General features: G+C 43.7%; 1 protein-coding gene and 1 pseudogene across 1 annotated transcript in view; one reads left to right on the forward strand and one right to left on the reverse strand.

Annotated features, from left to right (window-relative positions):
* The window catches only part of LOC116324025 (E3 SUMO-protein ligase PIAS1-like), a 58,757-nt gene extending 51,306 nt beyond the window's left edge, over window positions 1–7,451 (reverse strand). Inside the window, exon 1 of the mRNA XM_031744573.2 lies at window positions 7,309–7,451. Within this exon, the coding sequence (XP_031600433.1) occupies window positions 7,309–7,332 (24 nt within the window). The 5' untranslated portion in view covers window positions 7,333–7,451. The remainder of the gene's footprint in view (window positions 1–7,308) is intronic.
* A 576-nt stretch (window positions 7,452–8,027) lies between these two features.
* LOC116323968 lies at window positions 8,028–11,338 on the forward strand (annotated as a pseudogene).
* The last annotated feature ends 298 nt before the right edge of the window (window positions 11,339–11,636 follow it).

Here is an 11,636-nt window from a genome sequence, read left to right on the forward strand (position 1 = left end):
GTTCTATTTCGTATGCTTTTTGTTCTCACCGTCTTTAGTAGACACACAAATGCGTTGGTGATTCCAAGACGTCACTGTGAGCTGCTAAGCTAGGCCTGGCAGTTAGAAATGACAGCTGGGCAACTCAGGTGAGATGAAAAAGTGAGAAGCAGAGACAGAAAAATTAGTATATGCACAACTCAGCATCCATCCTCTCATTGCCCTGAAGCTAGTTAGAAAAGATGCTAACGAAGGAAAACGTCAAAGCACCGACTGCTTTTCTCGACCAACAACTGCATCCGTCTGTCCGTCTCTAACATTAAACATCAGAGATAGAGTAAACAAGAAGAAGACTGTAAGAGTATCACACCAGCTGATATAGAGTTACAACTTCACTTCAACATTAGAGGCTGTTTGTGTATTCTAGCAGGAGTTTCTGAGCACAGGGAGCCTCAAGTCATGTAGAGAGAGGGGGAGGGAGTGCACCAGGTGCTATCCAGGTTGGGTGTATGTTTACCTTCCAGTGCAGAGCTTCTAGACAGCTGTTCTGCACTGGGCCAAATCATTAAATCGTTGTGCTGCATGTGAGAATTTGCAGAAATCTATTCCTTTATGGGTAATAACTGTAATCCCAACCCAGAAATCCCAGCCCTCATCTAGAGGTAAGAGGTGATCCACTGGATCATCACTGCAAGTTCACTGATTCGGTCCTTCAAGCAATTAATGCAAATCTCTTTTCATTTACAAAAAAAAAAAAAAAAAAAAAAAAATTAAAATGGAAAAGGGCATTTTTTCCCACTCGCAGCAGGCTACTGTCTAAAGAACCATAAGCAATATTTGGTGAATCTGTGTCATAAGCTGCCGTCACTCAGGTTAAAGGTCACTCAAGAGGCTAAACCCTGCACTAACCTCTATTATTAATCTTTATCCCTTCAAGCTACAACCAACTGTTTAGGACTCAGAGACATTGTCTGCAGTTGTTTTCATTCTCCCAGTGATCACACAGGTGTCATTATATATCACTAAACATACATGAAGGGAAACACGCAGGATTTCTTTCTAGCTGATGATACAATTATATTAAATGGTCTCTTTCTAAAGCTTACTTATGCATACAGGTATATTGCATGAAAATTTAATTATCTGGCCAATTATGGTCAAGATACAATTGCAAAAGAAAATGTCAAACAACTCTTTAGTTACTCTGCCATGAGCCACATGAGCAGATTAGTATCTAGCCATGCTCACCCATGACGTCACATGTAATTAAGCACTGATCAAAATACGGTTCCATACATTGTGGGGTTACAGCAACTACAAATACGAATTCCCATGTGTGAATTTGGAGTAATTTTCAGGAAGGTTTTTTTTTCTTTCAATAACTGTTTGTGTAATCTGTGTTGGAGCCTAACAAACTGCACCAAGACTCATGATTGATTGGGAGAATGACAGCCAACCCTGATGAATATTATAAAAACCCAGAATTATTCCCGCCTGGAGGTTATGCGCCTCTGGCAATGAAGGGATTTAATAGGAAGGCACAGCAGATTAATGTTACCAATTCTGAATATCTGGAATATCTGAAATATGTCAGCAATAAAGGCCACAAAAAAACAAGACCAACAAAAAAAAAAACATGCATTAATTAGACAAAAAACTTCTTGTTTTTAAGGTCACAGTGTCCTTAGACCAAGAACAAATCTCAAACATTATGCCTCCAGCCATGTTGAGCGCTGGCACAGATGAATTAAAAACTTATGCCACACTGCAGCAAATCATGGGTGAATTACGAGTCACAAACTGCAAAGTGACAGTATAACAAACTCGGCGCACAAGTTGCACAAAGCTGCGGCTGGAGAGATTTATTAACTCCAAGGCGTGCGTCTAAAAAGCACACATGACTCCAAAAAGCCTGCAGTGGGATAACAAAAAAATTCTAGCCAGAGACAAAATTCATTCATCCTCTTGATTCACACCAAAACATCTCTAATATTCAAAGATATTCCAAACAAAGAGAGCGATGTCTGCCTCTGTCTCTCTTCCAGTTGGAAACACACAATCGAGCTCCAAACTGCTGCCTACCCATGTCCATCTCAAATGTGACATGTTTCCACGGCAACAGGACTATGTAACAGATCACCAGAGGAGTAATGAAAAGCTCAGTCTCGGCAGAGCAGCACAAAAAATAAAAAATAATAAGAAAAAAAAAACAGGGGGGAAAAAAAAAAATCGATAACCGCATGACGGTGTGTGCTCATTGGTGGCAAAATATCAGACAATAATTGAGCTTAATCTCAGGTTTGACTGGACTGAACGATCAGTCCGCGCCTCACGACAAAGTACGCTTGTTATCTGGGAGTAAAAACACCTAAACTTTGCCGAATTCAGAGAAGCAGCAAAAAAAAATAAATAAGTAAAATAATTGTCCTTCTGCAGCCGTCTGTTCCTGCTGGTTCACTGCAAAGCACCTCTGACATCTCTGTAAAAGATGAGACGTGCAACATCTGGCTCACGTTTCACATTGTGAGATTTACGCCATCTGCTCCGAGCTGTCGTGCGTCTTCACCTATCACAGCTTTTGTTCTTTTTTACATTTTTGTGCCTGGGATGATGCTATAAAAAGTTTTCTGGCGTAAGAACGCAACTGCGAATACCCGAGCACGCGAGAGCAGTCATCATTCACACTTAGCCCCTTCCACGTTTACGTCTGCTCCTCTTTAAACTGGAAATCAGCTGCAGTGATAATGACAGTGACAATGAGAGAAATAGGCAGGTGCTGAAAGGATGTAAGGGAGCAGAGAAGAGTGCCTGTATCATTAGGGATTAACCTAGCCACAGGCTCTACAAATAGACTGTCTCCACCTATAAGCCGCCAGCGCACAGACAGTTATTTGTATTGCCAGGTTGCTGCTGCTGCTGCTGCTGCAGCTCCTGAGAAGAGAGAAGACAGTTCAAAGAAGCCGAGGCGGATCGGGACTCCTGTGAAACAAAATGCAAGGCAACAGGACACGTTTCTTTTTTTTCTTTTTGGTGAAGGGGGGGGGGTCTGGCAAAATCAGAGGCTTTCACAAGCATGGATTGTGTTTGAGAGATGGATGCGTTGCAGATTCGTGCGGCAGTTCGCCACACAAAGTATGATAATAAACAGCCTGAGGCCTCCTGAAGGTAACGCGCAGCAGTGCAAACCAATATACAGTGACGTGCCAGAACAGCATGTCCCACCTCTAATGCTGTTGGTCTTTTGCCAAGGCTTGGACAAGACCTCTGAAGGTGGCTGTGATATCTGGCACTCAGACGTCAGCTGCGGATCCTTTCGGGTCCAAAACAATCGCACGGCAATAACGAGCTGGCCCTCGGGTCTTTGCACCTGCCCATTTCTCCCATACACAACACATCCACTCGAAGATGTTCACTGCATGTGCCTGATAACTATAGCATGCACTTCATCTGTAGATTGGCTGTAATACTGCGGCTTACGGGTGTGTAGCAGAACTAAAATGACAGTTCTGGGGGGGGGGTTCTTAGTGCAACCCAAAACAAATGCATTTCTTCAGCACACTGAATCTGAGTGGGTTTTCATCTGAAGAAGTCACCTTGACATTTAGGAACACTGCAATAGATATTTTTCATTATTTTGTGACATTCAAAACAATCCAGCAGACACGTCCAAACTGTGGCTGTCGTTACAGCTCAGTCAGTCCACTACCTTATTAAGGAGGAAAAATAACCAACGACTCATTTGGAAATAAATTAACAACTTTTAATCTTTTTTTTTTGGTCATTTTTTTCACAGGAAAAAAGCCAATTACTTTCTTTTTCAAGTTCCCTCATAAAAGAATCTGATTATTTCCCTTCTTTTGTGAACCAGCTCAATTTGTCCTCATTCAAAGACACTGTGACAGTTATTCATTAATAATGAATGTTTGTCTCCCTGGCATAAAAAATAAAAGACAATAAATAGCCACAAACACTGTTAGAGCACTGGCTATCAACCAGATTCTTATTTTAAACATCAGAAAGTTCACATTTGGTGCTCGACTGCGATGATGAAAAACCATTTGCTGCAGCGGTACGTCTCGTACAGCAGAGAGCTGTGCTTAAAGATTGCCAGAGCACTGATTTTAACACGCTTTCCTTTTCATTAATGCCGTTCGCTTCTTTCACACACTGTGACAGTTCCACACTTGCACAAAAAGCTCAGAAGTAGGACCAGCCAACCCAGTGCACAACATCTCAGCTATCTGATGCCACCCAAAGTGACAAAACCACAACGTGGTGTATAAGAACAGAGAAGAGACACTCATTTGTTAAAATAACACTTAAAAAAATCTCAGGTGTGAAGGAGCTGCTGGAATTAAAATGGTTTTGTCCTGGAGCTCGTCTGATCTGCTCACATCCCCGTGAGCAACTGGAACTTTCTGACATAAACACTAAAAATCCCTCAATGAAACATAAAACAAATCACAGCACATCATCCTGCAAAAATGAGAGAAAGTGAAACCTCAAAATGCTGAAAAGCGTATAAGCTTAATTTAAAAAAAAATCTTCAAATCCAGAAAATGAAACATAGATGCCTGTCTGTTAGAAAAGCAGCCTATTTGTGCTTTGCAACTTTTCAATTAAAGATTTGAAACATCATCAAATCTGAATTGCAGCTTGGCCTAAACAGAAAAATTAATAAACAAATAAAGATAAAATTAGTTTGGTTTTATTTTTAGCTGTGTTAAAATTATCATGGGTGCACTGTGAATCATCCCCAACTGTGAGCTGACTCTATTTTCACACCCATCTTGTAAGGTGTTTTTCAGTGTCTATGTCACTTGTTTAAGGCAGGGGTAGGCTATGATTTTGGCTCCGTAACCTTTCAGCAAACTGTAATTCCTGAAAAGGAGCTGAACCTGCACCTCCTCTGGGCTTTGTTGGCCAATTACAGGTCTATGATGCATGCCCACGCTCTGCAGAGAGCTGTGTGGGAGCTCCAGGAGCAGAGATGCCTGCTTTATTATTGTTTTTGTTTTCCCTTTGCCCAATTTCTGCCTAATGGCATTCATTTTTGATGGGTGCTGACATCTTACAGCATTAATGCAGCTGTTAAAAAGTTGCCACAGGTCTGAGATGTGATATTAGGGCTTCACTTTTTTTAATTGTTTTTCATTTTTTGGACATACTTTGGATTAATAGCAAATTCCAAAACTGCAGAATCTGAGCTGCTCAGCAAGAAAGTGCGTCTTTCGGAAAACTCTTTGGTCGCGAGCCACTTGATTAAAATGCTTCATAAGGAATGCACTCTGAAATTTGCACTAGAATGATTCACTCTTACCTCGGCATGTTCTAAGAAAGATGCAATTAAAGCCCCTCAAAGTGATCAAACGCTTCATTTCACACAAGAGGTTTGGCAAGCAACTACTCGTTTAACAGGTGAAGTGCACCCATTTTTTTAACATTTTTGTAACAGCATACTGGACTGTTACACTGAGCTCAGGTCGAGCATTTCAAACAAGTTCACTGCCTTACTTGTTTGGGCAGAGCTCTAGAAACACACACTTACTTAGGACAAAAAGCAACCATACAGTTCAAGAAGTAAGGGGGAAAAAATGGTTGTTGTTTTTTTAAACGCCACTGCTGCATAAACCCTTTTTCCCCATTTTAATTGAATTTCTGAATACCACAGATCAGCTGGGTTGTCACCGATCTGACGCTGTCCTCGGGAAATCGAAAGTGTTTGACCACCATAAGTTTAACACTTTCAAAGACCTGAAACTGTAACCAGTAAATCACTTTCTCAGATCCTCCTCAGCACCTTTTATGGCTCCTGTATGATGCTGCAAATCTATAAATACTCGGTGTGAAGTTTCATCAGCATTTCATCATTACTGAACAGTCAGCAGCGATCAATGCAAGAAATCCTCACCATTCTTTTCGTGCATATCAGCAGGTGCAGCATTGCACAAATCTGTTATCCCGTTCCAAACATGATGCTCAACGCGGTCATCACATCGTGCTAGAGCTCAAATTTTATTTGAAGTACAATCCAAAAAACCCCACAAGGAGGGCTAGAGCCATGTTTATGGGCTGACAGGTAATCATAAAGGCAAATCTAAAGAAAAAAGCTGTTCATCAGTTCACTGACTGGGTCTCTATGTTTTAGACCGTCTGTTTGCAGGTGATTTCTTGGATTAGGCTTTCGCACTCTTTCCCACTGGGAGAGCTAGAAAACTATTTGCTGATTAAATGACAATGAAAATAAACAGCAGCTGCTGCCCTACTGCAAGCACTTAAGAAAATAAAAATGTGGAGAAAACGTGTCTCAAAAAAAGAACTGCACACACACGTTCATTTATATCTGAAATATGAACTGCAAAGCTATATATTAAGACCACACGTGTGTTTTCAATAGAGGCAGAGGATGTATCTACAAACCTGTTCATTACAGTGAGTGCAGCTGAGCAGCAGCTGGCACAAAGGAGCATGTATAGATCCACAGATCCCGGACAGGCAGTGGAAACACACCGGAGGGGGGAGGGATCTAAAAATAGCCCAAGACTCTGATCAATAACTGTTAGATATGTTCAAACTGGGCTCTGCCAAGGCAATACGGCGCATAAGGTGCGCGTCGGATGCCCTGGCGAGGAAGCCGCACCTGGTGCTGATATAACGGGCAACCAGCTGCCGGAGCACCGTTAGGCGAAGCGGTGCGTCTTATTGTGCGTGTATCAACAGGTACGGAGGAGTCGCTGGTATTACTGAGCAGGCGGGATAGTGTTACTCCGCCCGCGGCCACACTCGGCCTCTGCCCGGACACCACGCACGACAGTTTCTAATTATTAATAAGTGCTCATTAATCCGGAGGGGACTTATTTCAAACGTAAACCAACAGGCGTGCCGCCGCTGTCATGTCCACGCACACTGACAGTCTGGAGGCTGTCGGCACGTCAAAGCCTGCAAACCGACGTTATATTCTCCGAATTTACGAGCCGAGAGGCGGCACGGAGACAGCTGCCCCTGCCGCGAGGAGAAGAACCGTCTCTTTCGGGGTTAAAGAGGAGGCAGAGACTGGTTGTGAAGTGAATGCCGCCCTGCCAGCAGCTGGTGTGCCGAAGAAAACGGTCCGTTCAGCCAAACCAGCGCGTCTCAATATCAACATAAACATGCTCGTGCGAGCTTTGGCGCTCGCGGGTTCAATAAAGTTCCGGCAGTTTTTGCCCAATAAACACCAAATCTGACAGGATCTCTGCCCCCTGAGACTTAAACCCCTGAAGAACTGTGTGACCCAACAATCGATCGCTTCGCAACCGAGTAAATTTATAATGATTTCAGGCTGCGCCTTACCTTCAGTTCCGCACTCTCCGCCATCTTGTATTTCTTTGCGCAGGCGTGGTGAGGTGTTGTCACATGACTGGGACGCGCAGAGAACTCGCAGGAGCGCGCACAGCGGTGCGTTCAGGTGCACAAATTTAAAAAAAGGAAAAACGGCAGCAAAATGAAGAAAAGTCTATAGAATAGACTAGAATAGTCTACAAAAGAATCGAATAGGGCAGAAATCAAGTTAGCAAATTTAAAAACAACACAGGTTGACCAAAGGTTACCTCTGTATATTTTATATTTATATTTTATATATCTTATTTTATTGTTTACTCTATTTCATTTGTAAAACATGTATATACACACTCACACACACACACACACACACACACACACGTAGAAAAACATATTTAGTACACACATTCAGTAATGTATATACCTTTATATATGGTACATATATTTATTACTTTTTAGATTAACCATTTTTATATTTTGCTTGTTGCACGTTATTGTATTTTGCACAACTCTGTTGCTTGTGAAGCTTGCACACAAGAATTTCACTCGCATGTACTGTACCAGTGTACCTGCACATGTGATGTGACAATAAAGGTGATTTGATTTGAAAGTGCTGTACAAACTGAGAAAAAAAAGAAGAAAAATAATATATATAGAAGACAAGACACAAAATCAAAAATAACTCAATCATAAGCTGGGGAGTAAGATGTGTCTTCAGATGGGTTTTAAAAATGTCGAGTGTTGCAGAGGTCCTAGTGCGAAAAGGCAGACTGTTTCAAAGTTTAGGTAACTGCAAAGGCCCGTCTCCTCTGTGTTTTAGTCTGCTTCTAGGAACAACCAGAATCAACTGATCAGCTGACCTTAGACTGGAGTATGTTAAGCTTAAGTTAAAGACGAGAGAGCAGAGCAGAATTGTATCTTTTTCAAAACATTGCAATCAGTAATAAAACTGCTGACAGTCTTTTTTTAAGTTAAAGATTTCAACAAAACTCACTGCAATGGAAATGACAAATGACACTTGGCAATGGACATATGAGTAAAATCTTGGTCCCTGTCAAGCCCTGATTAACCCATCTGCACCAGAGCAGGAATTTGATGGGGAGGAGTACCTTACAAAGTTTATAAGAACTGTCTGAGGCTACTGACTAGTGATTTGGAGGAGGGGCAAGGTTAGGGTGACCATATTTTGATTTCCAAAAAAGAGGACACTTGGCCCAGTAATGAAGAAGTTTAATAATACTGTTTGCTTAAAGAAAATTTTAACATATTTAAACGATGCCTTCACTGTGCGGCTAATGAATGGTGAAACAAAAATGTCATATAGACTTTTACAAGTCAACAAGGGCAAAAAAATAACTTAAAAACCTCTGGAATTAAATAATGGTACAGAAATAAGGCCTCATCTGTACAAGAAAAATGACCAGTACCGGGACAGTACGAGGGAAATTTCTTTTGCAGTTCGTCTGAAAGCTGCAGTTGTGCTTTGGCTGGTTTTAAACATCACCAGGCGCGCTGCTGCGGGCTGTCTGTCGCGTCTGTGAGCGCAGAACAACCACTGACAAAGCCGCAGCTCAGGGATGACGTCACACATATGGGTCCTCTGTAGGAAAACCCGGACATTTTCATCAATCTCGAAAATCCCCCTGGACGCCCCGGACAGAACGTGAAAAGTGGACATGTCTGGGGAAAAGAGGACGGTTGGTCACCCTAGGCAAGGTAGCAAAACAGTAGAGACAAGCGGAGGGGGTGTGGATCCCAAAGGAGGATAAGTCCAAAAACATCGATCAGTTCCGAACCATCTCATTGCTGAGTGTTGAAGGAAAGATTTTCTTTAGCATCGTCGCTAAGCGACTGACAGAATAACTTCTGAAGAACTCCTTCATCGATAACTCAGTCCAGATAGGAGGGATCCCGAAGGTTCCAGGGTGCCTGGAGCATACAGGCGTGGTCACACAGCTCATTAGGGAACCCAGGGAGAAGAACAGAGGGGACCTGGCAGTACTATGGCTTGACCTCGCAAATGCCTATGGATCTATACTACATAAGCTGGTAGAACAGGCACTGAACCGGTACTACATCCCAGAAAAGTTCAGGAACCTTATCCTGGACTACTAAGCCGACTTCCACCTGAGCGTTTCTTCCGGAAAAACATCTTCTGACTGGGATAAGCATGAAAAGGGGATTATCACTGGATGCACGATCTCGCCCATCCTTTTCACTCTTTTTTTTTTTTTTTTTTTTTTTTTTTTTTTTTTTTTTTTAACCTGTCCCGTTTGGTTCTTTTGCCATCAGAATTATTGTCTAAAGGCGATCCTTTTCACTCTTGCCATGAACATGTTGGTTAAATCTACAGAAGTCCAGTGTAGAGGGCCACTCACTTAGTCTGGAGTCAGACAGCCACCCATCAGAGTTTTCATGGACGACCTGACGTGACAACTACATCTGTTCCAGGGTGCAGGTGGATACTGAAGAGTCTTGAGGCACGGATGAGGTTCAAGCCCACCAAGTCGAGGTCTCTTGTGCTGAAGAAAGGAAAGGTTACTGATAAATATTTGTTTTCACTAGGCACCATCAAGATACCATCACTTACTGAGGCGCCCATGAAGAGCCTAGGTAAGGTATTTAACTGTAGTCTGAAAGATGCAGCCTCCATACAAGCGACCAACGAAGACCTGGAGACCTGGCTCGCTGCAGTGGATAAATTTAGCCTTCCCAAGTTTAAGGCCTGGATTTATCAGCATGGAATATGTGCCCTGGATTTTGTGGCCCCTCTTAGTCTACAAAGTTCCCATCTCAACAGTGGAAGGCTTGGAGATGAGGATCAGCAGGTTTCTGCGCAGGTGGTTGGGACTGCTACAAATCCTGAGCAGCATCGCTCTGTATGGTCATAACAACAAGCTGAAGCTCCCCTTTAGCAGCCTAAGCGAGAAGTTCATGGTGAGTCGGTCCAGGGAACTGCTTCAATATCAGGAGTCCAGTGACCCCCGGGTTGCCCTGGCTGGAATAGAGGTTAGGATGGGACGGAAGTGGAGAGCTGCTGAGGCTGTAGGCATTGCAGTGTCAAGGCTAGAGCAAAGGGTGCTGGTGGGTACAGTGGCCCAGAGAAGAGCGGGCTTGGGTAGCAGTAGAACACCTAGCTATGACAAGGCACAGGGGAAAGAGAGGCAGTCGCTGATCCTTGAGGAGGTGCGAGCAGGAGTTGAGGAGAAGCAAGCCAGCCAAATGGTGCAATTGAGGCAGCAGGGGGCTTGGACAAGATGGGAGCAACCTGTAGGACGCAAGGTCACATGGAATGAGCTGTGGAAAGCTGAACCCCATCGGATAAAATTCCTCATCCAGGCAATATATGATGTGCTACAAAGTCCATCGAATCTCTTCACTTGGGGGAAGGTGGAGACACCAGGTTGTCTTCTCTGTCAGAAGAGAGGAACCCTGGAGCACATTTTAAGGTGCTGCCCAAAAGATCTGGGCGAAGGGCGATATCGCTGGTGACACGATCGAGTCCTGAAGGCCATAGCGGATTCCATCTGCAGCGGGACCAGTCATGATAAGAGCGTCTGCCCAGTTAAGAACAAAGTCATGTTTATAAAAGCTGGGGAGAAACCAGCAGCACCAGTCCGAAACACCTCCCCTGGCCTGTTGGCAACGGCGCACGACTGGGAGCTGAGAGTTGACTTGCAAAGCAGTTAAAGTTCCCTGAAGTGGTAGCCAAGACAGTTGTCTTCAAGTTGTCTCCAAGCAGGTAATCCTTCTGGAGCTTACTGTGCCTTGGGAAGACCGTATGGAGGAAGCTCATGAGAGAAAGAGGGCAAAGTATTCAGAGCTAGTGGAGGAGTGCCGGAGTAATGGCTGGCAGGTAAGATGCCAACCCATCGAGGTGGGATGTCGAGGATTCGCGGGCCAATACCTTTGCAGGGCATAGAAAATCCTAGGCATCGTAGGGGCTAACCAGCAAAGAGCTATCAAGTTGGTCACCAACGCAGCAGAAGCAGCATCAAGGTGGCTGTGGATCAAAAGAGGAGAGGCATGGCATGTAGGGTAGCGCAACCTGGACACAAGCTGGAGCTTGATCAACCCTGGCTGGGTCGCCTGGGAGAGGGGGTCTGACCCGAAACCCCCAATGACCCCAGGTTACATCACTGATGATGTGTCCAGGGGCACCAGATGGTGTATCATCAATTTAAACGCTGAGGCAGTGGCATGTTTACCACTGGGTAGCATTATGTAGTGTGGTAATATAGGGGGACCCTCTCTAGCCTCGACTTTTACTAATAATCTCAGATTTTCAATTAGGCAGATCAGAGGGCAGTTTTTCACTGTCTGTGTAGGTTTTTCATCAT

This window comes from Oreochromis aureus, linkage group 1 (genome assembly GCF_013358895.1).
Source record: "Oreochromis aureus strain Israel breed Guangdong linkage group 1, ZZ_aureus, whole genome shotgun sequence".
In the NCBI taxonomy this organism is placed as follows: domain Eukaryota; kingdom Metazoa; phylum Chordata; class Actinopteri; order Cichliformes; family Cichlidae; genus Oreochromis; species Oreochromis aureus.